The 24,328-nt window shown below is 34.4% G+C and overlaps 2 protein-coding genes across 3 annotated transcripts in view; one reads left to right on the forward strand and one right to left on the reverse strand.

The window, feature by feature from the left end:
* The window catches only part of LOC142339111 (uncharacterized), a 92,402-nt gene that overhangs the window by 3,243 nt on the left and 64,831 nt on the right, over positions 1–24,328 (reverse strand). The window contains exons 1-2 of one of the 2 annotated variants that reach the window (XM_075388845.1): positions 5,043–5,330; positions 1,753–1,968 (exon numbers count right to left, since the gene is read on the reverse strand). In XM_075388845.1, the coding sequence (XP_075244960.1) occupies positions 1,753–1,968; positions 5,043–5,191 (365 nt within the window). In that variant the 5' untranslated portion in view covers positions 5,192–5,330. Of the gene's footprint in view, positions 1–1,752; positions 1,969–5,042; positions 5,331–24,328 lie in introns of those variants that run through there. The other variant, XM_075388846.1, reaches the window with a different exon arrangement.
* LOC142339764 (glycine receptor subunit alpha-2-like) overlaps positions 18,260–24,328 on the forward strand; it is a 19,825-nt gene continuing 13,756 nt past the window's right edge. Inside the window, exon 1 of the mRNA XM_075390025.1 lies at positions 18,260–18,535. The gene's annotated coding sequence lies outside the window, so the exon portion shown is untranslated. The remainder of the gene's footprint in view (positions 18,536–24,328) is intronic.

A 24,328-nucleotide genomic window follows, 5' to 3' on the forward strand; every position in this document is an offset into this window, starting at 1 on the left:
ATGAGCCAATATTCTGATATTAGTAGATAGCTGATGGCTTTCATGACTTTGAAAACAATCGTTTTCCAAAACTAAAAAAAAACTTTTTATCTTCTCAGTTTTGTTCTTTTTATTTTTCTTTTTGTTACCTAATCTCGTTAATTGAAGGTGAAGTCTGACAATACCGGTGTCAAGGGAAGGTGTAATAAAAGATTGCTGTCCCAAAATCTATTTCTAAAGAATTCGTTGTGACCTTACTGACTTCGACACCGGTTTTTTCCCAAAAAAAGTAAATTAATTTGAATTTTGTCATATTTGACGTTCTTTTGTAGACGCAAGACATATTATGGATAATTGCAGGTCTCAAGGGCTTCCTTTGGGTTATTAAATGGCGCTCTTTAAATATTTCATTTTGTAATTAATGTCTTTCATGACTTTGGATGTAATTTTGTTTCGAAAAAAATCAAAATTATTAAACTTTTGCCCCTTTTCACATTTTTGTCTACCTGTTACGTAGTCTCAGTAATGAATCGCCACATACTACTTTACCAGTGTTTGGAAAAAACGCAATCGAATATATTTTGAGGGCCAAAATTTGGCTTGACGGTTTTGACAGCGTTTTCTGGCAAGTTTCAATTGAATATTTGTTTATTCTTTTTTTGTTGTTCTTTTTAGCTGCTTAAAAAATTGAAAAAGGACAGGTCCTAATCCCCATCTATAGGAGCATTGGTAATTGTAAATATTTGGGATAATTTACTTGATTTCTAATGGTTTTTTGATTTCTTTGAAGTTAATTGTTTTAAAAAAATAAGCAAATTTTTTTTAACTTTAGTGTTTTTGCTCTTTTTTGTCTAATTAATTGCAAACCTTTTTATGGTCTGGTCCCATATCTTTTTCGGTGATTCATTAGTTATTTTGATTAGTTTTAGGTTTATCTGACTGTATATTGGCTTTGTTATTATGTTTTGTTTTTTAAAACGGACATAAAGTGTTTGATGTAATTAATGTTTGTTGTTGTTGTTGTTGTTTGATTTTGCTGTTCGTCTTGTCTCGCTTTCTTAATATCGGTATATCACAGCAGTCTAATGCATCAATTTTTACTCCACTGAGTTATTTGCTTTGGAGGCTATCTTATCGCTCATACACAATTTTTTTGAAAAATACTTCGGCTTTTTTGGGATTCCCAAAGAATAGTTTTTGGGTTTTTCTATCTGTTCCTCATTTGGTAGACAATTATGCCACAATTGTGGATGAGCGGGGTCGGAACCTTATGTGCCATCGCACATTACCGAGCCTCCTTGTTTCCTTATGGAACCATAGATGTTTTTTTTTATGATTACGAAGAATGTTTATCTCGAGCACAGAACTTGAATGATGCACACTCAGATATCGCAAAAATTTGCACGAGCCGATGAGTACATAAAACAAAATTAGCGTGTCAACTTCTGATCACACCAAATCGTGATATAGATGGGTTTAATTTTTGGTTTTGATCTGATCACGGAATTTTTTAACCAGAACTTAGACCTGCGTTTTGATGATTTTAAAAAGAGAAACATCTTCGTAGCTGCATCGAACAATTTTTGAGGGCTTAAATTTTGCATCAGTTGAAGTTTGCGGCTATAAACAAATGATTTTGGTGTACAGAAAATTTGAGTAATAGAATAGGTACGATAGTTTTTGCTTACACACACATTTCCAAAAAAGTTCAAGGGTTATGAGGTTGGGAAACAGATAGGAGAGACAATGTAGAAAGCAAATCTTCGACTAAACGGTATGAAATATCCAATTTCCTCTCTCTCATTCTTCAAGCTCTTGTACGACCCGCGAGTGTGAACAATCTCATGCTTGTGATGGTGAGTTGCAATCTGTAGTATAATTGACTCGATAGTGCTGCTTCCTGTTTTTCCATTTTTAACAAACATGAACTTCTGCTTCGCTCTATTGCACCGATTGTCAGTATCGTCTTTTTGTTTTGTCCGTTTTTCACTGATTTGAGTACGGGGCATTATGAGAGGCCTGAATTTAGTTCTTTAATTTTGAAAATTTTTATTGTTTATTTTTACATTCCGGACCCTAGTAACATGGCATATTAGTCCTGAATCCATAAACCCCAATGGTAAATAGTTGATCCAGTACTGTATCAGCCTATCCTAACAGTATCATGCTGCATCACTATGTTCAGTTTAACAGCAGAGATCATATTTTTTATGAAAATAGATTGCGCAAGTTTATTTTCATTTCACATCAATTTCATGCCAAAATAATGAAAATATTTTCAAAAACAATTTTGAAATTTTGTGCGATGCAATTTATTTCGTAATTTCGATTGCTTTCGTACATACCAAGGCGCATCAACCTTCAGGTATATCATTGTTGATTTTTTTTTAAAAAAATTAATTTGACATAAGGATTTTAAGTTTCTAAACCTACATAGTGCCCAAGTTGAAAGGTCGACTTCACGAAAAGACTTAGAAATTCGACCTGGGGGATATTTCCCTACCTTAAATACACGGTCGACCTCTTAGTAAGGGTCAACCCATAGTCTTTTCATAAGTCGGCCAAAGGGCATAAGCTGATATTTTTTGCATCATTTAACATTTATGGTACTCCATGTAAAAAACTGGGTGAAAAAACTTAACAACAAACTGTTCTATTTGAAGGGTCTGTTATCTCAAGCTCTGCAAAGAATTATCAAATCTCATTGGCGTGAAAAACTTCTGACGAAACAATTAATCGAGGAATTGAATGGATGTTATTCCACAGGAGAACTTTATTGCCTTGCTCATACCATATATATCTTAATTGTTTTGGTCTGATTTTATTGCACAAAGTCGGAGCCGAAAAGAGCCATCAGCACAAGCTATTTCAAGACAAACTAGTGATCCGAACTGAGACAGTCTGATTAGAGATGGTTTTGAGTGTAAATGGTACAGAAATTGCACTGCGAGTATTTTACTCTAGAGGTTGTATTTAGTAGCCAAAAGGTAAGTTTACTCTTAAGTTTCATAATTCAGTTTTGTACTTGATCTCATCGGAGACTACTTCAATCCGAGTTTTCATGAAGCGAAATTTTTGACGCCTAGCATGTGTGTTCAATCTGCGTTCGTTTTTGAGAATATAAATGACCGAAAAAGGCCCAAAGCTTTAGCTCCTCAGTTGGGCTCTGTGCAGATTACTTCCAGAACCACAATCTACAATCTACACCTGCTCTCTTAAAAACATAATTAAGAACACATTCTATAAAGCACAATTGGGCTTATATTATATTAACCATGTATACAACAGGTCAATTTATAGCCCGGCGTCGAGTACAAATGGTCAATAAGAGCTAGCAGAAGGTTGGTGGTAGAGAAAATCAGCGCTGAATCAGTCAAAAAACATTCTGTTTTTAGGATGACCAGTACTCTGTTCATCTCAATATTTGCACTGGCCAGTCTGATTGTTGAGTAAAATTTTCTTCACTAAAAAAACTATGTTCAGCTTAACTCCCGCCAACAAGGTTTGCTTTATATGGGATCCGAACTTCCGCGTGGGTACTTGTAACAATTAATTTGCGTAGCAAGTCGTAACCACTAAGCTAAATGGTCTTTGTTGTAATTACGTAAAAATCAGCTTAAATATAAATAGTGCGAAGTACTACTATAGTAATTACTAGTTATAAACTATAAAAGTATGGCTTTACACTGCTCAGACATAGTTTTGGGGTATGAGTAATTTCAGACTATACAAGATAACTTTATCCCGGGCGAACCCTATGACCTCAATATAATCATAATGAAGATAAACTTCACATAAGGAGACTTAAAATATTCTGGATATACAATGTTTCAGAAGTGATTTAGGTTTTACTCTTGAAATGTGCTGGTTCAGCGCCGAAAAGCTCTGCGACTCAAGTCCGGGTAGCAAATTATTTTTAACAAGTTCTTAAAAGACGATGTATCACATTACAAGCTTCTCTGCTAATGCCTCAAAGAGCATTTGAAGTTTTTGTAGAGTTCAATTTTCCATTCATATTTTTTTCAAGTTGCCCTATCAGTTTGTTTTTCCAAGTAAATAATTAGATTTGAATTTTTCGAACGCTTAATCATTGGACGTACAAAGAATCCTGGTGGAATTCTTTTGCGCATAACAAATTTTTAAATCATTTTTGCGTCATTCCTTTTCAGTTCAAGCAGAGAGTGTAGCTTGTGAAATCGTACAACTTCGAATCAAAATCTTGTTAATGTGACAGAAAAAACTTACTATTTATGTTTTACTATTTTTATATATATTTATTAACAATTTATTTACTAAAGTTTGGTAGATACGAAATGAAATCAAAGAAAAAATAAAAAAGAATGAATTCATTGTTATTCAAATCTGCTAAAAACAGTTGAAACGAAATGGTAAACACTAACAATTAGTTGACGATTTATTTGTAAAATTTCAGAACTTGGTTATCCTGTAAAGATTGCACATAACGTTTATAGTTTCAAACATAAAACCGTTTTCTGTCTCTTCACATCAATATTCACATACACTGACTTGCACCAGGAAGAAAAATTAGAACTAAAACTCGGTTCTGAGGAGCACGCAAAAATATTAAGTGTTAACCAATATAAGATTCTATAAGATAAATACTCGCGAAAAAGTTATGCTGTAACCTTTTAATCAAATATGTATCGGTCTTACAAATGTAACGTACAGCTTGAAAGTTTCTAAAAATTAAACGTCGAGGCTCGCCTTGCAATCGTTATAGGGAAAAAATTCAGCATAATTATCCAGACAGCTATAGCTTCAATTTTCGTTGATCTGTATAGTATGTCACAGTTTCAGTTTTCTGCGTTGTAATTTGAAAATGAGTTAATTTTTTTCCAATTGTTTTTTTTCTTTTAGGCCCAAAAGCTGTTTCATTTTTGTTGAGAAAAATCGAAAAACGTGTCAAATAAAGGAATGATAAAATATTGAATTTTTCTAGGAATTTTTTTTGCTCAGAATGAGCTTCTGGACAAAATTTGAAACCTCTGATTTTAAAAAAGGGAAAGATGTAACCATTATTTTGATAATGATATGCCCCCTACTTCTGCAACGAAGGAACTGTAATCGATTCCACGGGTGGTAAGATTGTCTCATCTTCAAAATTGAAGTGACGATACATGAAATAAATTAGCACAGAAATAAGTTGTACAGTAAGGCATTTCTTTCTAAGTAACCGATTTAAAATAGCCATTGTGTTTTATCAAGATGTTTTGCTTTTTGAAATCTATCCTAGCTATTATTAGCTATACCATAGTCAGTACTGATTTAAAATCTGATAAATAGTTGAATACATCAAGTCAATGAAAGTTACATTAATAGACCATGCTAAGTTAGCTAACAATTGGAGCAGATAAGAATAATTGTTCTTCTTTATTGTTACTTAATTCCAATTGTTATCTTTTGTTTATTATTACATCATAGTGCTTAAAATCAAAAAAAGCGATGTAAAAAGTCTATTTGTTACTTAATTTCAAATGTTACTTAACTTAAATTGTTATTTGTTTGTTTATTCATACGTAATAGTGCTTTAAATAAAAAAAGCGATGTAAAAAATCTAACTCAATACAAATTATTATCTAAGAGTATTTTAGACAGAGCCGGTTCTGAAATGTAACCAACTTTTTCCACCAAATTGGGCATATTCAATTAGCAAAAAATTAAACTGACCGGTGACGACGAGAAAAAAAAACGACAAATTGATGTCGGAAAACATCAAAACCGCTCCTAAATCTTGGTACATCGTGATCACCCTAAAGAAAATTAGCTTGATCGCAGTTAACCATGCATGGTAACCTCTTCAACCATCTTGTCCAAACTCGAAGTTAGGTTGCTTACAGCTACATAATATCAACACGTTGTCCAGGACTAATAGTTGTAACTTGTGCCCGCGTTGAACCTTATAAAGAATATTGGTAATCATACTAAGTCATGTGGTTATAGGTATTCGTACTAAGTTGTATATGGTTTTATGGAATCTTAGCAAACATACCGTGATCATAAATTGTTCTTCGTACTGTTTTTCGTCATGATTTTTTTATTACAATGTAATTATAAACTTTATATTATCATTCTTGTAAAGAGCTCCACTTGATGACGAAAACATAACTACGGAGCTCGTCGTTTGAGTAAAGCTATATTGGATAATGAAAATTACTCATACGCGATAGGTCTCAACATATTCCTTTGTAGGTGTATATTCAAATGAAGTGAAGATAATTTGGATAGTTCAAAAGTTGCCCCCTTACTTACTTTTTTATTGTCAGCGAGAATGAAATCACAGATCAAATAACTTAAAGGTAAACAGTAAATTCGATATGGCATTAAAAAATTTTGAACTTGAAAGTGCTGGCTAAATTCTGAAGTGATATGGTTTGGAAGTTTCAATCTGGTTATGCAGATCAGGATAAATCCAATGTTAGAAATATATGACACGGCCAACACCACATGGTACTGATCATATATACTCAGCTTGTTAGCTGTTTTCGGCCCTCATGTGTTACGATCAGTAAAGTAATTGAGTGCGAAAAAGTCTGACACGCTGAAACGCTGGTATGTACTTTGTTAGTTTTCTTACTCGAATTGTGCGTAAAGTGGTTACGTGTCTATTGAGTAACCATTGAGATGACAAAGGAATGATAGAAATTGGCGCAAATATGGCGTCGCGATTTGGGTGATTTTTCGCCAAACTACGAATTGCTACTGTTGCAAATACTAGCATCAAGGACGTAATGAACTTAGCTTCAATTTATTTACATTTTGTTTGCAATGCTTGCTTTGTCGCTGATTTAAGTAACTTTGGTTTTCAAAACGTAATTTTGCTTCTGTCCTAGAAATGAAGGGGAAAAAATTCAGCAAACGAATTTTAAAAATGTTTTGATGATATAGTTTTTGTAAGTTTAAAGATTAAACTTTGTTTTTCTTATTTCGTTTCTTTTTTTTACACTATTGATTTTCTATTGTCAAAAACGGGAAAGAAGTTTATATATTGTTCGCTTAAATTTAAATTTGTAGATGTTGCGTTATTGAAATTATCAAAAAAGGCGAAAGAGCTTCAAAAGAGCCAAGCTTCGAGAAACTCCATGCAATATTATCCCGGAGTGTGAAGTTTTGCGTCCGATTATAACATTTTTGATATATTTTTGAGCAAATTCAAGGTTTATATGTAAAAAATAATTTTTTGACTCATGTAGTAGATCATTTATCTATCCTACAGTCCCTCTTTTGAATCTTTTATGGCAAAATTTATATTACGTCCGTTGGCAGTGCATTGAGACAAAAGCTATATGGAATATTTCAAATTTTAATTGTAGGTATTGTTGCTCCACTCACTTTAGTGGTCGAGAAACTATATACTCAACTGTTTTTTTGTTGAATTAATTTGTGAGAGAGTTGTGAGTGGAATCTTTATAAAGCTTGTCAAGCGTTCAATATCAAAATTAAAGTATTCTTTTAAAGTTCTCTTTGAACGAGTAGTTACGAGATTTAAACCGCATCTTTCATTTTTCTTTATAAATAGCCCCAAATATGCTTTCTCACTGTTGATTTTGCACCCAGAAAAGTGTTGGATTATCTTTTGACTCAGTCCGTTTTATAATTCTCATGAATTTTTCTTTGCCTCAGTTACAATCCATTCTTTTTTCATTTCAGGATTTTATGTTATTGAGAGGTCCCATTTATGTTTAAATGAGGCCATTTCAATAAATATTGTGTTTTCTAGGAAAGATCATGTTTTTTATGGCTCCCAAAATCGTTTTCGCTAATTATTGAAAAATTTCTTTTGGCAGCACTTGTTGCTTTCCTGTACTCTCTAATAGTGTAAATCTGGAGTTTAAATAAGAAAATGATTTTTTTGCTATCTGAGGAGCTATTAAGGAAACTATCGAAAGCTTTCTTTCATTAGATTTTCAATGGTTTTTTTCTTTTATATCATCATTTATTTTTTATGTAATGACTTTTTTGTCTGTTTAGCTATTTCAGTAATTTTTGAACCAATTTTTTGTCTTATTGGTTGAGCGGCAGCAGCGAACTTAGCTGTGGTTTTATTGTGGATTTTCAGCATTAAGGTTTTTTTGTGATCGTAGTGGAGCGCTGTTACTATTTTTTAATTAAGTTAATTAAATAATTGTAAGAATCATTTCAAATCACAGCACAAGTTTTGACGAACCAGATTTATGTGCAATTGATGGTACCTTAAAATTTCAGCAAAAATTTTTTTGTCCTCAAACCTGTGTTTTCGTAAAAATTTAAGTGAAACTTTGATTTGCGACTGTATTCGTTGACATCCTGTAGTCTTATGAATTAGCCTCACAAGTGACCTGTGCAAAAACGAAAAAAATTGGTCTGTTTACTTTGTTTTCGTTGAAAACATACGGTTAATGTTACATGTGAAATAAAACAAAAGAAAAACAAAAATTCTGATTTTTTCCAGATTTGCCATTTTTGCCACCATTTTCTGTCACCTTGTCGCCTGATCACGGCCAACGGAGAAATCAAAAGCTCTCTGAGTTGCGTCACACTCTAGTATTCATTGCTTTTTAATTTTTCAATTGACGTTTTTTTTTGTCTCTGAATCTAAAACATTTCAAAATCTTTTTTTTAAACTTTATTTTGGGTACTTCCCAATTTTGTGTTTATTTGCTGTCTTTATCGTTTATCTGTTGCTTAAAACTCACTTATCACATTAGTTCTTTTTCAAAAAAAAAACGAAATCGGTCATATTTAATTTTTTGAGTGAATAAATTATGGTTTTTGTAGCGTTCGCCACAGTTTTCACGCAACCATAGACATTTTTATTTTTGCCTGAATTTGTTTTATTTGTATTTGTAGGACAATCTTGATAATTAATGGTTTCCCAAGCAACTATAAATGAGCTTATTTAAACTGTTCAGCTGATAGCTAATGGTTTGTGTCGTACATCATAATTTAGTGCAGTAAACTTATCATACGATGTACTTAATTTAATCAGTGTACCCATTCCTGAGGGGCATGTGCATAAATCATTATTACTTCACATGCTTGTCTGTTGCTACCATTTTCCCACAACGGGAAAATATTGTTCACATTTTATTTGACTTCTGGAATAACAGTTGAGTTATTCTTTCATTCTCTTAGTTTTGCTTCTCACGTACAGTTGCCCAATTTAATTTATTCTTCATTAACTGTCTTTACAATCCGAGTAAAGTAAACATTAGTCCTTACGCGATTCGCTAAGCGAATTCATTTGGAAATTGTGTAAAGCGCACTCGCCGCGCGAGTAGGACATAGAACATAAACACAACTCTTGACTCAAGATCAAGTACGCAATCTCACTCGCGTACGACATGGCGCAGTCAGCAGCTCAAAAACGAACTCCACTTGGCATTGAGCCATTTTGGGATAAACCTAGTGTAGATCCGCCACTGAAATGGGAAAAGTGGCAGATGCAGGCCAAGTTAGCGCTTCTTGCAAAGGAAAATATCATAATAGACACTTTGTTGGAACCAAAACCTGAAACAGTACAACTACCACTTGAACCGATCAATGAGGTTACGATAACGGGATCATCGGCACAATCGGAGCGGGAAAGATTGGCGAGAAACGCTCAATCAAAAATGAATTGGGAAAACCGGTGCCAGAGACAACTGGAGATAGGAATAATGTGCGGAGACAAGCCATGGGCGCAAGCCGATCGAAAAACTGTGTCAATGTTATACCTCAGTTTGGGCACTGAAGGACGTCGAAATGTCTGTAGTCAAAACCCACACCTCAAGATGGACAGTCTCTCAACAGCAGGTCTTTGGACAATCGTGGAAACAGCATTTATTCGTCAGCGCAACATTACATTCGACAGATATGTCCTCCTCACCACGAAACAGACAAGAGGAGAGTCTATCAAACATTTCTTCGGGAAACTGAAAGAACTTTCTGAAAATTGTGAGCTCGGAAGTCAGGAAGACACCCTCATTAGAGACTTATTTATTGCAAATATGTTAGATCCAGAAATTCAACGGGAATTGCTGCGAGAAACCCTAGAACCAGCCCAAGCATTACGTTTGGCCATAAATATGGAATTAGGCCAAAGAAACCAGCTACAAATTACAAACTCGCAATCTGCTCCGCAAGTTAATGCAACAATTCCTCAACGAACGTTTCGACCACCAAATCAGAGACCAAATACATCCAGCTTTACTCGATCACCAAACCAACTATGCAGGAACTGTGGCCTAACTTGGTCAGCTAATCATAGAGTCAAATGCATTGCGAGAGGCAAGACTTGCAACAATTGTGGCCTTCAAAACCATTTTTCGCGAGTGTGCAGAAAACCAAAATCATCACCAAACAAACCTGATCGCTCTAATGTTAACTCTGTTGAAGAAACTACAACTGACCAAACAGTAAAGGCCATACAAAATATGAACTATAACCCGCAATGCGAATCGGATTACGACAGCTCAGATGACAATATGGTCGCCAGCATCGCAAGTACCGCAATTCAGATTGAACCAAAGAACACTATCCTACAAATTGGTAACAACCATGTTGGACTTCTCATTGACTCCGGCAGTGTGTGCAGTATTTTGCCTGAGTCCCTTGCTTCGGAAATTGTTGAAAATTCTCCCCTTGCTCGATGGTTGATGATAGCGCCTCCCCAGGAACTCAAAACATTTTCCAATGAACCCATAAACGTGATAGGTATGATACAGGCACCAAATGCGAGCAATGGATGGCGACTTGAAGAAGCTGAATTTGTAGTAGTTCGTGACGGACTAAAACCACTAGTGGGAAGAGATCTATTTGACGCTCTTGGAATTTCAGTAAATCAAACCCCAAAACCGGAAGGTAGTATGGTCAACACTATCACATCACAATGTCCATTCAAAACACGCATCGCACAACAATTCCCTCAACTTATTACACGTATTGGTCGCTCTAAAATACACATTGTCAAATCTAAATTTCATCGTCATTTCCAGCCAAAACATCAAAAGGGTAGAAAAGTACCCATCAATTTGCAAGAACGAGTAAATACTGAAATTAAAAAACTTCTTGCAGAGGGACATATAGAAAAATTGAATAACTGTTCTGATCAATATTTTATTTCACCTATTGTAATCACAGTCAGACGAGATCAAACCATAAAATTAGCACTAGATTCTAAAACTCTTAACAAAGCAATACATAAGAACAAATATCAAATGCCAAATATTGAAACACTCATGGATTCGATATCACAAATAATTACAAACTACAAAACAGAACCCGGGGAGCAAATACATTTCTCTACTATTGATCTTAAATATGCTTACAGCCAACTAAATTTACACCCTGAAACTGCTAATCATTGTAATTTTAATATTATCAGTGGTGACATGACAGGCACATACCGATTCAAAACAGGATTCTACGGTCTTACTGACATGCCTGCCGAGTTTCAGAAGGCAATGGACTACACCCTGATTGGACTTAAAAATACATTCTGTTTCTTAGATGATATTTTAATTGTTAGTAAAGGTTCAGAAGATGATCACTTCCAACTTGTACTGGATTGTCTTCGAAAGTTAGATGCAGACAACCTTCGTATCAATCTTCCGAAATGCCATTTTGCAAAACAACAAATTTCATGGTTAGGATATAAAATAACTCAATCTGGAATCTCGCCACTCGAATCCAAAACATCATCCATTATATCATTACAACCTCCTAATACACTCAAAAAATTACGCTCATTTCTCGGCTCAGTCCACTATATTAGCAAATTTATTCCCAATTTAGCTCAACTCTGCCATCCTTTAAGACCTCTACTTCGTAAATCCACTAAATATGTCTGGACTGACACTCACACATTACATTTTAATGCAATTAAAACTCGCATAGCAAATCATACCGAAAACATGCATTATAACCCCCAATTTGAAACGCGAATCAAATGTGATGCTTCACGTTCTGGTTTGGGAGCAGCACTAGAACAACTAACAGTTGATGGTTGGAAACCGATATCTTTTGCATCCCGATTTTTAAACAGCAGTGAAGAACGTTATAGTATTAACGAATTAGAACTTCTTGGGGTAGTGTGGTCGATTGAATATTTTGAAAACTATTTGTATGGCAAAGAATTCACTGTTATAACTGACCACCGCGCATTGCTTTCCATTTTAAAAGAACATCGATCAAATAAAAGTTACAATAGTAGGTTAGCACGGTGGGTTGACCGTCTCTTGCCTTATCAATTCTCAATAGAGCATTTACCCGATGCAAAAATGGGCCTAGTTGATTACATATCTCGTAACCCATATCAACCAGCAAAAAATGTTTCCAAATATGACGAAGAATTCCTAGTTGCAACATTATCGAGTATACACACTGATGCCCAATTACTTCAACAAAAACACAATCTCACAGCTAATTCACTTCATAAATTATATATTGATATTGATAGAGAACATAAAAATTCCACCAGCATTACAGAACAAGTTTTAACCATAGATTTTGAAACTCAAAATCCTCAATCTGAAATTTCTGATTTACTCGCTTCGCGAAATAATAGTTCAAAATATTATTCAAAACAATATTCTATTCCAGGTATAAAATCCGCTCAGCGGGTACGCTTAACAAACGTTAATTCAAATTTCGCTCCGCGAATTAATAGTCCAAAATTCTCTTCCAAACAAACTTCCATTTTAGACATAAATCCCGCTCAGCATGTTCGCTTAACAAATAATAGTTCAAATCTCGCGTCGCAAAAATACAACTCTAATATTATCCCTTTCAAATTTAATCATCTGTATAGCACACACGCTCCAGACGTACATTTAGCTCATAAAAATAATTCATTCGTGGATCAAATGCGACATATATTTATCCATTCCACCAATGGTATTAATTGTACTAGTGTACATGATCAGCGAGTACATTCCAGTCAAAACAATTTCGTACTCGCTAACACATATTCTCCTCCAAAAGTTAACACTTCTAATTTAATTGATACCACCTCTAATCTCGCATTGCGAGTACGCAAGTCCTTTAACAAATTAACACCCGCCTGGCATAATCCTTTACTAGTTACTCAAAAGACTAAAATGCATTCCTTAGATGACTCTTTTGCAACGCGAGTTACTAAATACCCAAATCATTCCAAATATGCGTCACATAGTCTACCATTTACAAATACTCCCGTACAAATTGAGTCTCAAAGACTAGTAAATACAAGAAAAGCGTCACTCGCTCACCAAAATACATCCAAATTTACTTCTTTAAGTCATTCTCACTTGTCAATCAAAAATCAGCCTCAAATTCCTACCTTTTTTAGTAAGCCACACTCAAATACTTTAAATAACTCACGTGCCCAATTGGTAAAGAAAAATCAAGTGCTTTTTGCCCAAACTCAATCTGAAATTCAGTTGCCTTCCTTTTCGTCAATCAATTTAATTGAAAAAACAAAAATCTCATCAACAATGAGTCAACAAGCATCTTCTCTCAAGGGAGAATCTCTCTCCACTCGACCTACCAGAGCTTCGCCTCGCGTGTCATTCACTGACAATGCAACAACGAGCACGCCTCGCAGATCTTCATCGCACTCCAACCTAAGTACCCCGCTAACGGATAGCCCCCAAGTAATGTCGTTCGAACGAGTGGTGGGAAAAGTTTTTAGCAAAGGCCTCATTGCGTCACTGAAAAGTAAGGATGCAGTCTTAAAAGAAGTGCGAGACTGCATAATTCGGGGGGATGAAGAAAGACTGAAGGCCCTCAACCCATACCCTCACAGTTATTGGCGGGACCTTCACGTGACAGGCGGGTGTGTCTGCATGGACGAGAAGGTGGCAATCCCCAATGCACTCAAAGAGGCCCTCATTGACGATCTCCATGCCAGTCACCCGGGTAGCTGGGGGATGATATGTATGGCCCAGCACTGCTGGTGGCCATACATGAATCGCAATTTGCTTGTCAAAGCAATAGAGTGCAAATCTTGCACTGCTATCGGTAAAAATTTAAAATCTGTTATTCCCGCAAAACAATTTAAAGCACATACACCATGTATAGTTCCCAACCAAGAAATACAAATAGACTTTGCAGGGCCCATTAATAACGAAAAAGAACATGAAATATATATTTTAACATGCATTGATAGATTTTCAAAATATCCTTCTGCGGAATTAGTTGATAATGCAAATGCCTCGAATCTCATAAAATTGTTAGACAATTATATACAAATTCATGGAGTTCCTCGTTCCTTAAGAATAGATCAAGCCCGTTGTCTTATAGGTAACCAAGTAAAAAATTTTTGTACAAAAAACAATATCACATTAATACCAGCCCCGGCAAATGATCATCGTGCGATAGGTTTAGTAGAACGATTAATTGGTACAATTAAACAACGCTTGGCATGTATTAAAGACGCACACAAAGAACTAAATACGTTCACCATTAAAGCAGCATTAAAATCAATTATATACCAGCTTCGCATATGCAAACATAAAACAACTAAGCTTTCGCCATTCGAATCTCACTTCGGGCGTACGGCCAATACACCACTTAGTAATATAAGTACTCAACCTAAATCATCTGACCTCAGTTATGAAAAAATTTTGAATCATTATTTAGATGAAGAAACTGTAACCCCCAACGAATTGCTGCCGGAAGAACATTGGGGAAACATCCGGAGTGATGATGAAGTTGAGCGCAATATGTGCAAGGCGACAAAGGATGCTACTAATCGCGAACGGCAAGCCACGGATAATGAACCACGCTTCCTTCGTACTACGCATGCACACTGTCCACTCCCATTGAAAGAACACGCGGTCCAACTAAATATTGCCCGAAAGAAGCACCTCCATAAGAGATCCAAGAAGAACCTGGACGGATTGTATGAGGTGTTGGCCCCAGGACCGGTCGTCCAAAAGACTGACCAATACACTTCGGTCATTCGCGAGCCGGGTAAGGTGGAATTGACTGTACGCAATAGTGATATTGCAAAATTCGGCACTCGTGAAGAACGAAAGACCAAATTGACGGATTACATCAACCGCAGAGGACCCCGCACACATGAAAAGACAACGGAAGCCAAGATACTCAGCCATATCAAAGAGTTTACCCGCATCCAGAAAGGAGACAGGAAAATGAAACATCGAAAACGAGAAACTGGTAGTGGCGTATCCTCGAACAAATCTAACATTGCTCGCGCAATGCGAGTACGCATGCCAAAAGTTCCGGACAATTTCGCTCCGCAAGTACTACCCGAAATTCCAGAGGCTGCTCCCGATCAGCCAATTATAACGGAAGTAGTGCTTATTGCACCCCCGCCTACAAACATACAGCAAGAAACAGTTGAATCACTTCATCCAGGTCCAACAACATCTTTCCCCAATACTCTAACACGATCCACTAAACGAACTAGAAAAAGCCCCAAATATTATGGTTATGACAAAGACGACTCATCGGGTGATCCTACTAATTCGTGTCCCCCGAACTTTGCTCCACCCCGTAGGAAGCGTCGAGTGGGAGACATAGAATCGATTCAACCCTCAGTGATACAAACAATTGTGGACACTGCTACTCGAGTTGAACCGATTCACAACGACTTTCCCTCGCCTATCATAGGACAGGTGTCTCCGACGGACCCCCGTATTCGGCCAGCCGATCATAGCACTTCAAATGAACTGACTATTGATGAAGAGGACATGTGAAAACTGATATATTATTAATTATGACTAGCTATGATAACGAGTAAATTTATTGTTGATACTATTTAACCGGTGAATAAGTATTATTATTATTCATATTGTTATTAAAATTTTATTTCATGCAATTTTAATTTTTGAAAGCGGGAGAAATGTCGTACATCATAATTTAGTACAGTAAACTTATCATACGATGTACTTAATTTAATCAGTGTACCCATTCCTGAGGGGCATGTGCATAAATCATTATTACTTCACATGCTTGTCTGTTGCTACCATTTTCCCACAACGGGAAAATATTGTTCACATTTTATTTGACTTCTGGAATAACAATTGAGTTATTCTTTCATTCTCTTAGTTTTGCTTCTCGCGTACAGTTGCCCAATTTAATTTATTCTTCATTAACTGTCTTTACAATCCGAGTAAAGTAAACATTAGTCCTTACGCGATTCGCTAAGCGAATTCATTTGGAAATTGTGTAAAGCGCACTCGCCGCGCGAGTAGGACATAGAACATAAACACAACTCGTGACTCAAGATCAAGTACGCAATCTCACTCGCGTACGACAGTTTGCATGTCTTTGAAATTAATTGTTTTCAAAAAGTGTAAATGTATTTTTTAAGCTTAGCTTTTTTTTTGTTTTGACTACATGTTATTTTTTTTTCAAAAAATCAAGGTCCATTAATTTTTCTGATGACAATCAAGTATATTTGTTTAATTTAAGTTTTATCGGATGCAATTTTTGATTTTGTTAAGGCTTGTTGTTTTTATTTGATTTTAATGTCTTGTCTTCTAGTCTCCTGAATAGCAGGTATTATCGGACCCCTAAAGTGGCATTAATTAATTGTTTTAGCGCTCTGAGTTCAAGGCGTTTTTTTTTCAATGAATGCAATAGATCTCTCCCCCATTTGGTAGACAATTATGCAAAAAATGTTGATGAGCGGTGTCGAAACATTATGTCCAATCTCAAATTACATAGTGTCCTTGCTGAAAAAATGTTTACAACTGGAAATAAAAGTCCGTTTGGACAATGGGGGTAGACCTTGCTCATTATCAACCAATGCTTCGTTAAAGATCAAACATTAGCTTGTTGAAGATGGGATTTGAACTCGTTTTTCAGTGGATTTTAGATAGTTGATGATTGGATTTGAGCTCGGTGATGATCAGATTCTAGCTATTTATTGATCGGGCTTCTGGCAAAACCTATCGTGAGGACTCATCCTTGCACCCATAAACGCACCTTATTCCCCTGGGTTGTTAATTGTTAGATCATTGATCCTTACCTCAACCTGGGTAATACACCAGATTTACGACAGACATTTTCAACTCTAGTTTTCATTTTTGTAATGGCATTTTTTGGCTTATAAGGATTTTAACAAACCAACTTAAAACTCTGATTGTGCAAATTACTCAATTGCCAAACTTTTTTCCGTGTAGTTTAAAGCTCTCTTTGAATAGCTGTGATCAAGATCTTAAAATTAAATTATTACACTCTTTAAACTTAAATGGATTTTTGCAGATTGAAAGTATACCAAATACATGTAACTAGGGCCCACAGTGATAATTTGAACAAAAATATTGAAATAATATTTAGTAGCCCAGATATCAGTATAAAAAGTTGTGCACCATTTGCAATCTAATTTAACAAATTTGGGTACAATCTTCACTTTGTGTCAAGTACAAAGTTTTACAAGAATTCAACGCTAAGAATTGCAAATCTTTCAAAAACTCACCGGTTAAAATTACTGTAAATTTTTTTGCGGTGATTTTTGTAAGATTCACGCTTTTGAGGGGTGAATTTTTTATTTTCACCGCGTCCCGTTGGTAGCGGTTTAAATAAAAACTCACAGCTAAAAACCGCAAATCTTACAAAAATTCACCGCTTTCACCGCATTCATCGCAAAAAGATGCGGTCGCTTTGCGGTTTAATTTTTTTTCACCGCTATTCACTTCAAATCTTACATTATTTTTTCGACAAATCCTCGATCCGGGTTCAGGTCAGCAGTTTCCGTGTTGCTCGACCATGGCCAATATGGAACTTTGCACGCTCAAAAAAAGGCTCTTACTTTCTTCCTTTTAATTTTACGAACACAGCTGAATTATCTTTTTCGAATTTAGTTTTTATCTGCCCCTTTTTACTTCACCTATGCGAAAGGAGGGTGATTACTATAATCACCAGGGGAGGAAAAGCATCATATTCGCTTATAACTAAAAGTACAATAACCAAAAAAATTATAATCAAAGCATTAGAACAAATGGAAAATATTAAAAACCATGGGAACATATCTTTTAAGTTTCGAGAGTTTCAATTAGCAATAATTGTTCAACAATCCATAAAGTCTCTCCTTTTTAATGATCAATTTGTTTTGCATTTAAAACATAATATCAAGATTACACACACTCTCACCACCTGTCGAATATTTTCCGCATTTTTAATCATCAGTTTATCTCTGGAGAGTAGAGGTCAAAAACAGTCTGTTTTATTGCCATTTTGCTTGTAATTTACATCGATACATTAAATGCACCCTATAATTTTTAATAGAAGTTATTGTTGCTTGGCGCATAAATAGATGCATAAGCGGTGTAGGCCGTTCTGTTGTTATCAATCATTAGGCAATTTTTTCCGTGGAAAAAAGAGCACAAATTGTTTTCGATTTCTGGTTTATTGCAAAGTCCGAAAAAACTCCCAAATGACTGTTCCCACCCACCCCTTTTGTTGTAATAACAATGGAATCACTTTTTTCCACAGTTGATCGTTATGTAACGGAGCTACTAAAATTACGTTTTTTTCCCCAAAATTACAAATATAAATATTGTTAAAATCAATATTAAATTCAAGTTAAGTAGCAGCCGAAGGTGCGAAGAAACTTTCAAGTTAAGAAGTGAATGAGTTAATTTTGTGTTTATTTTTCAAAAATTTTTCAAAAATTTGCTTTTAATAGTTTGTTAACCGGTTTCTACAAAACTTTTTCTTCCTCATCTTAATGCCAAACTTAATGGTCGTTTTCAAAATAACTTAATTGTGTTGCAGCAGGCAGAACCCCATGAAAATACATTAATGTCACCATTGGTAACTAAGCTATCAATTTTTTCGCTTTCTTTTTTTCATTTGTCAGACAAGGTTAAAGAATTTGCCTGAAAGATATATGGGGTTATCATCGGCTGGAACACTTAGTGCGTCTGATATTTCCTTTTATTACCGCAATTTCTTTAAGATAAGAGTTGTGTTGTTAGCATGTGAGTGGTGGCAGATACTATTTGTGTTGTGCTACGGAAGATAAAATCAGACTGGATTCGCTAATTAAGTATTTCATTTTTTTTATCCAAGTGAAACCTAACCGCATTAGTTATTATTTTTTATGCTCAACGCAGACATAAAATTTTAAAAAAGAATCCGTCACCAAAAATCCATCTATAACCAACACAGAGAATCCCTCTATAACCAACAAATGAGCCCAAACTGCAATTTCTTCCACAATTTTTTCAATAATTTAGATAGATAAATGCCTTGCAATTTTTTTAGAGAAAACAGCTTTGAACTCATGACTTTTTGAACTCATATTATAGAACTCATGACAATTTTGAGGGAACAAATCAAACCAAATTTTTTACCAGAAAATGGCAAAAAAGGCCATTTTCAAAGTGAAAATTTTGTCAATCGTTTAGTAGTGTCAATCATATCCATTATCAGATCATGGTATCAGCTCCAGAATTGCGTGAATCAAAACATAATTATAACAACTTTTGATTAGTGGAGGGGGGAAAGGACTAAAATCGACCTGCCAGTTTAACTGATTAAGGCACATTAAGGCATAATCATTTGATTTCATGGCGTTGCCAAATCTCATTTATTTGACAATTGTCAAATAAATGAGATTCGGCAACGCCATGAAATCAAATGATTATGCGTCGCCTTGTAAGTTTCTGCCAGAAACTTGCAAGTTCTTACAAGATAACCATTCGGCCTCGACCCGGGAATGGCCTTGAATTAATTAATAACCAGCCGATTAAAAAGTTGTAGAATGATCTCGTATTCAGTTTTCATTATGGGAATGAAAAATCAACCAGGTCGTCGAGGGATAATGGATTTTTAAAGGATAGCAGGGCAATTAAAATTTTATATTACTACCATGAAAACTCTTTCAACCAGTTTCCTTATTGAGAGCATCGGCAATTTTACAGTATTTTTAAGAGTGAAAAACTGCTTTTCTAAAAGTTTCAGTTAGGAATTTTTCTTCAATATAATTCTACAATTTTTTGGAGAAGAAAGACATTAACATAACATTGGCAAAAACTAAACCATAAAACTTAAGTTTATCACGAAACCCCAATGATTGTGGAATTTTTATCGAGTAAGATCTGACAAATTTCTGACAAAACCATCTTTCTAATAGCCTGTAAAGGGATGCATCTTCTTATCAGATCTGATAAGACGTTTATCAGATCTTATACGATAAAAATTCCTCTTATAAGATCTTACACGATAAAAATTCCTCTTATAAGATCTTACACGATAAAAATTCCTCTTATAAGATCTTACACGATAAAAATTTCTCTTATAAGATCTTACACGATAAAAATTCCTCTTATAAGATCTTATACGATAAAAATTCCTCTTATAAGATCTTACAAGATAAAAATTCCTCTTATAAGATCTTACACGATAAAAATTCCTCTTATAAGATCTTACACGATAAAAATTTCTCTTATAAGATCTTACACGATAAAAATTCCTCTTATAAGATCTTACACGATAAAAGTTTTGTCTTATCAGATCTTACACGATAAAAATTTCCTCTTATATTAGTTCCTGAAGTATGGTATATTCTTCAAATTGAAGACAATTCAGAGTTGCTCTCAAGCAGTAGCCGAAAAACTACAGCATGCAACACTTAAGTGTCAGAGCAACAAAGAGAAAAATATCTTATACTGTCTTTTAAGACTTATAAGATATTGTAAAAAAGATTATTTGAGTGGCAGGGGCTTTCTCCGAAGCGGTGATTATGAAACAAGGCTGAACATTTTTTTTCAAAAACCAAAACTATCTTGGACTGTTAAATATAGCCATAGTACCCAGTTAAGACTCATAATAAAACTGCCGCCAAAACAGAATCAACAAGCATTTTTTGTTTTATAATTGGTTAGCTGACCGATTATATTTTTTACTTTCATAGGACCTTGACTACGTTATACTGTTATATTGAAATAATTAAGACATGTCATATCAGATCTTACACGATAAAAATTCCATCTTATCAGACCTTACACGATAAAAATTCTGATAAGAAGAATGTTTATCTTATAAGATGTCTTATCAGATCTTACACGATAGAAATTCCTCTTACCAGAATTTTTATCGTGTAAGATCTGATAAGAGGAATTTTTATCGTGTAAGATCTGATTAGATCTTACACGATAAAAATTCTTAGTCAGCATCTTATCAGATCTTACACGATAAAAATTCCAGAATCACTGGGGAAACAACACAAAATCATCTAACTAGAATTCCTGAAAAATTGAGCAAACAATTTAAACTGTTTTCTCGTTTTCAATTCTCTTTTTTGTTCTTCAACCAAATATGGTTCAAGAAGAATCTCAAAAGATCAAAAAATACTGACAACAGCAAAAATCTAAAAATTCGGCATAGAAAAAAGTTTTCAACGGGACACCACAATTTGTAAAAAAGCACCTTCAGTTTGCATGTAATTTAGTAAGAGCTTTTGTTAGTCGCTCTTATTGTTTCTGAGTTTTAGTTGAGCCAAATTGCAGTTTAATTGTGTAAAAATCTTTTAGACATCAAAAATTTTTGCTAAAACTGCTTTAAAAGACCGAAATAAGAAAATAAGTTGTGCGCTAGAAAACGTTTAACACTGAAGTTCAACCAATTTTTATTCTCATTTCGTGCTTTTAATTCAATTGTATTAGGACTTTTCAGCAACTAATAACCTTTCATGGATAATTCTGCTCCTTTTGAAAAGAAAAGAAATAAGATTCAAATTAGTTGGCATTTCGACTAAAACTATTATTGGTTTTAAACTGAGAAGTTTTGAGACAAAAAAATATTTCTACGATGAATTTCTTCTCAGGTTTTGAAAAAAGTATCAAAAGCATTAAAATTTTTTAAAACCTGCGCGCTCTTCATTGTACAGGGAAGTTTTCGTCCAACTTTTCCAGAAAACTGTGGCCATAGTCTCTTGAAAAAGAAGCACTCACATATATTTCTTTTTGCAACAGAAACAGTGGTAGTCGCAAAAACTCGGACGAAATGTCGTAAGTTTTCGTTTTCGGTTACTGTGTCAACATTTACGTTTCAATTTTTCCTTTAAATCAAGAAATTTTCTTTTCGGTTGGCTTTCAAAAGTTATTTTTTGCCGACATAAACATTTACTTCAAACAAAAAACATTTAGTTCAACCATAAACATTTACTTCAATGAAGATTAAAAAATTATTTTTGAGCAGTGTTGCCTGCGCTATGTATGGGAATTAATTGATAGTTAAAAGAGAGGCTATTCAAATTTCTATTCGGATCTTTTACTGAAAAAAGTCAGGTTCCTATTTTGGTCGTTTGAATTATTGACTAGGCTTACCCGCTTCATCTCAGTAACTTCATTCACTCCTTGCATTCACTCCTTGCACCTACTCCACTTGCAGCCATTCTCTACTCTTTTTAAGTTTTTCGAGGATTATTTTATTTTGCAGTGTTTCTTGCTTCCCTTTTTATAATTTTCTGGTGCAGGTATAACGTTGGAGGATTATTTTAATTTCCTCCAACGAGGATTAAGTTTTTGGAGGATTATTTAAATTTGCATTCGCCACGAAATAAATCAATTTTGTACTTCTAATAGACGAAAGGCGATAAAAAGACAAGTTCTGGTCTCATAGGGAAGTTTACTATAAAAAAATCGAATTCTTTTTGAGAGCACTTTTTTAAAGAAAATTTTGCATATTTTTTTGTTTCTTCAAGTCACCTAGAGACTAGTCACGTTTCATATCGATGTTCCGTTAATGGCAAACCTCATTTACAATCATCTGAATTTTTGTAATACTAAATGAAATTTCGATTTTTTTCTGGGGTTTTACTAAATTTCTGGAGTCCTATGGCATAAAAACGCTGACTAAAAGTGCAATAGGTTTCGTAATGAGCCTTAAGTGAACCTATCTAGAGCTCTGAGTGGTCAACTAATGGCTGTTAAGACTTTAAAGTGATTTTTAGAGAATTTTTTTTAAATCAATCTTATACCTATGTTCGTGAATTGTCAGTCAGTCTTAGTAATGACAGGGCCCCCTTCCTTCCTACTGCAAACAAAGTTAATCTGGTTAATGGTTTTATCTTCTAAGTATTTGTTATATGACTTCAATGTCACAACATTTCAAAAATTTAAAAAAAAAGCTTTTTCTGATATTTTCTTATTATTGGTTCCTCCTGAAATCTTTTCTGATTATCCTGATATTGTTATCTCTGATTGGTTTAGAGAAAACGTGGGTCACGGATAAAGTTCTCAGAGAAAAGTTTATGGTTTAAATGGCTTCAATTTTTTTTTCTTGCATTTTTCGTCTGAATTTTTGGTTTTTGCCTGTATTTGTATTTGTTGTTTCCATAGCCATAAGAATTATTGTGATGTCTTAATGGTTAGCTACGCATGACAAATATCCTTGTCCTCCAATTGAGCGTATTTTTTACTTCCGCTGAAATCTATACATTTTAACGGCTGTTAAGACTTTAAAAATATTATTTTTTTTTTGATTTTTTCTTGAAATTTAACCAATTTAAATATGTTTTCGTCAACTGTAAGTCAGTCTCAGTAATGACCGGACCCCTTCTGTTCTACTTCGACCACAATTAATCTATTTAGCGGTTTTACCTTCTAACTATTGGTGTTATGACTTCGATGCATGAGTTTTCATAGTTTTTTTAAAAAACTTTTGGATATTTTTTGATATTTTTGTTTCTGTTGCAATCTTAACAGATTACTCTAATAGTGATAGTTGAGAGAAAAACTTGTGCGTAAATGGGTTCAAATTTTCTTCTCGCACTTTTCTACTTAATTTTTGGATTTTGTCTGTATTTGTTTTCGTTTTCATAGTCAATTACTTATTGTAATGCCCTATTGATGGCTTATGAAAGACAAATATCCTTGTTGTGTCATCAGGGCACAATTTAGCGTTTTTATTAGTTTCCGTTGAAAGCTATTGCAGTTAATGGCGTTGATAGTACAGATTTTCTCAAAAATACTTCGTTCTATTTCATTTGTTCATGTTTGTTGATTTTTTGGAGTCAAAATGTTAAAAAGAAGAGTTCCATTGCTGTTAAAAAATTAATTGAAAGTAGAAAAAATTTTTCTGAAAAATTCGTTTTTTTAATGACTTTTGTTGCTCAATTTTTTTGCTCAATTGAACTTTTTTGCTCAATTTTTTTGAATTTTCTGTTTTTGCTTTTTTTTGTTCTCTATGTAGTCGTAAAATGATGACCCGTCCCATGAGCTTGTAAATGAGGATTGAATGAATGATATTACTTGACCCAGTCACTTTATTGCAAAGAGTCCTAAAATTTATGATATTAAACATTAAAGATTTTTAAGGATATTTTCGTTTTTTTTTCAGTTTTTGTTTTTCTTTTCGTCAACTTGGAACATGTTCTCATCATTGAGAACTCCAATACAATAACTTTTTTTTT

Source organism: Convolutriloba macropyga, chromosome 5 (assembly GCF_964194025.1).
Source record: "Convolutriloba macropyga chromosome 5, txConMacr16.3, whole genome shotgun sequence".
Taxonomy (NCBI): domain Eukaryota; kingdom Metazoa; phylum Xenacoelomorpha; order Acoela; family Convolutidae; genus Convolutriloba; species Convolutriloba macropyga.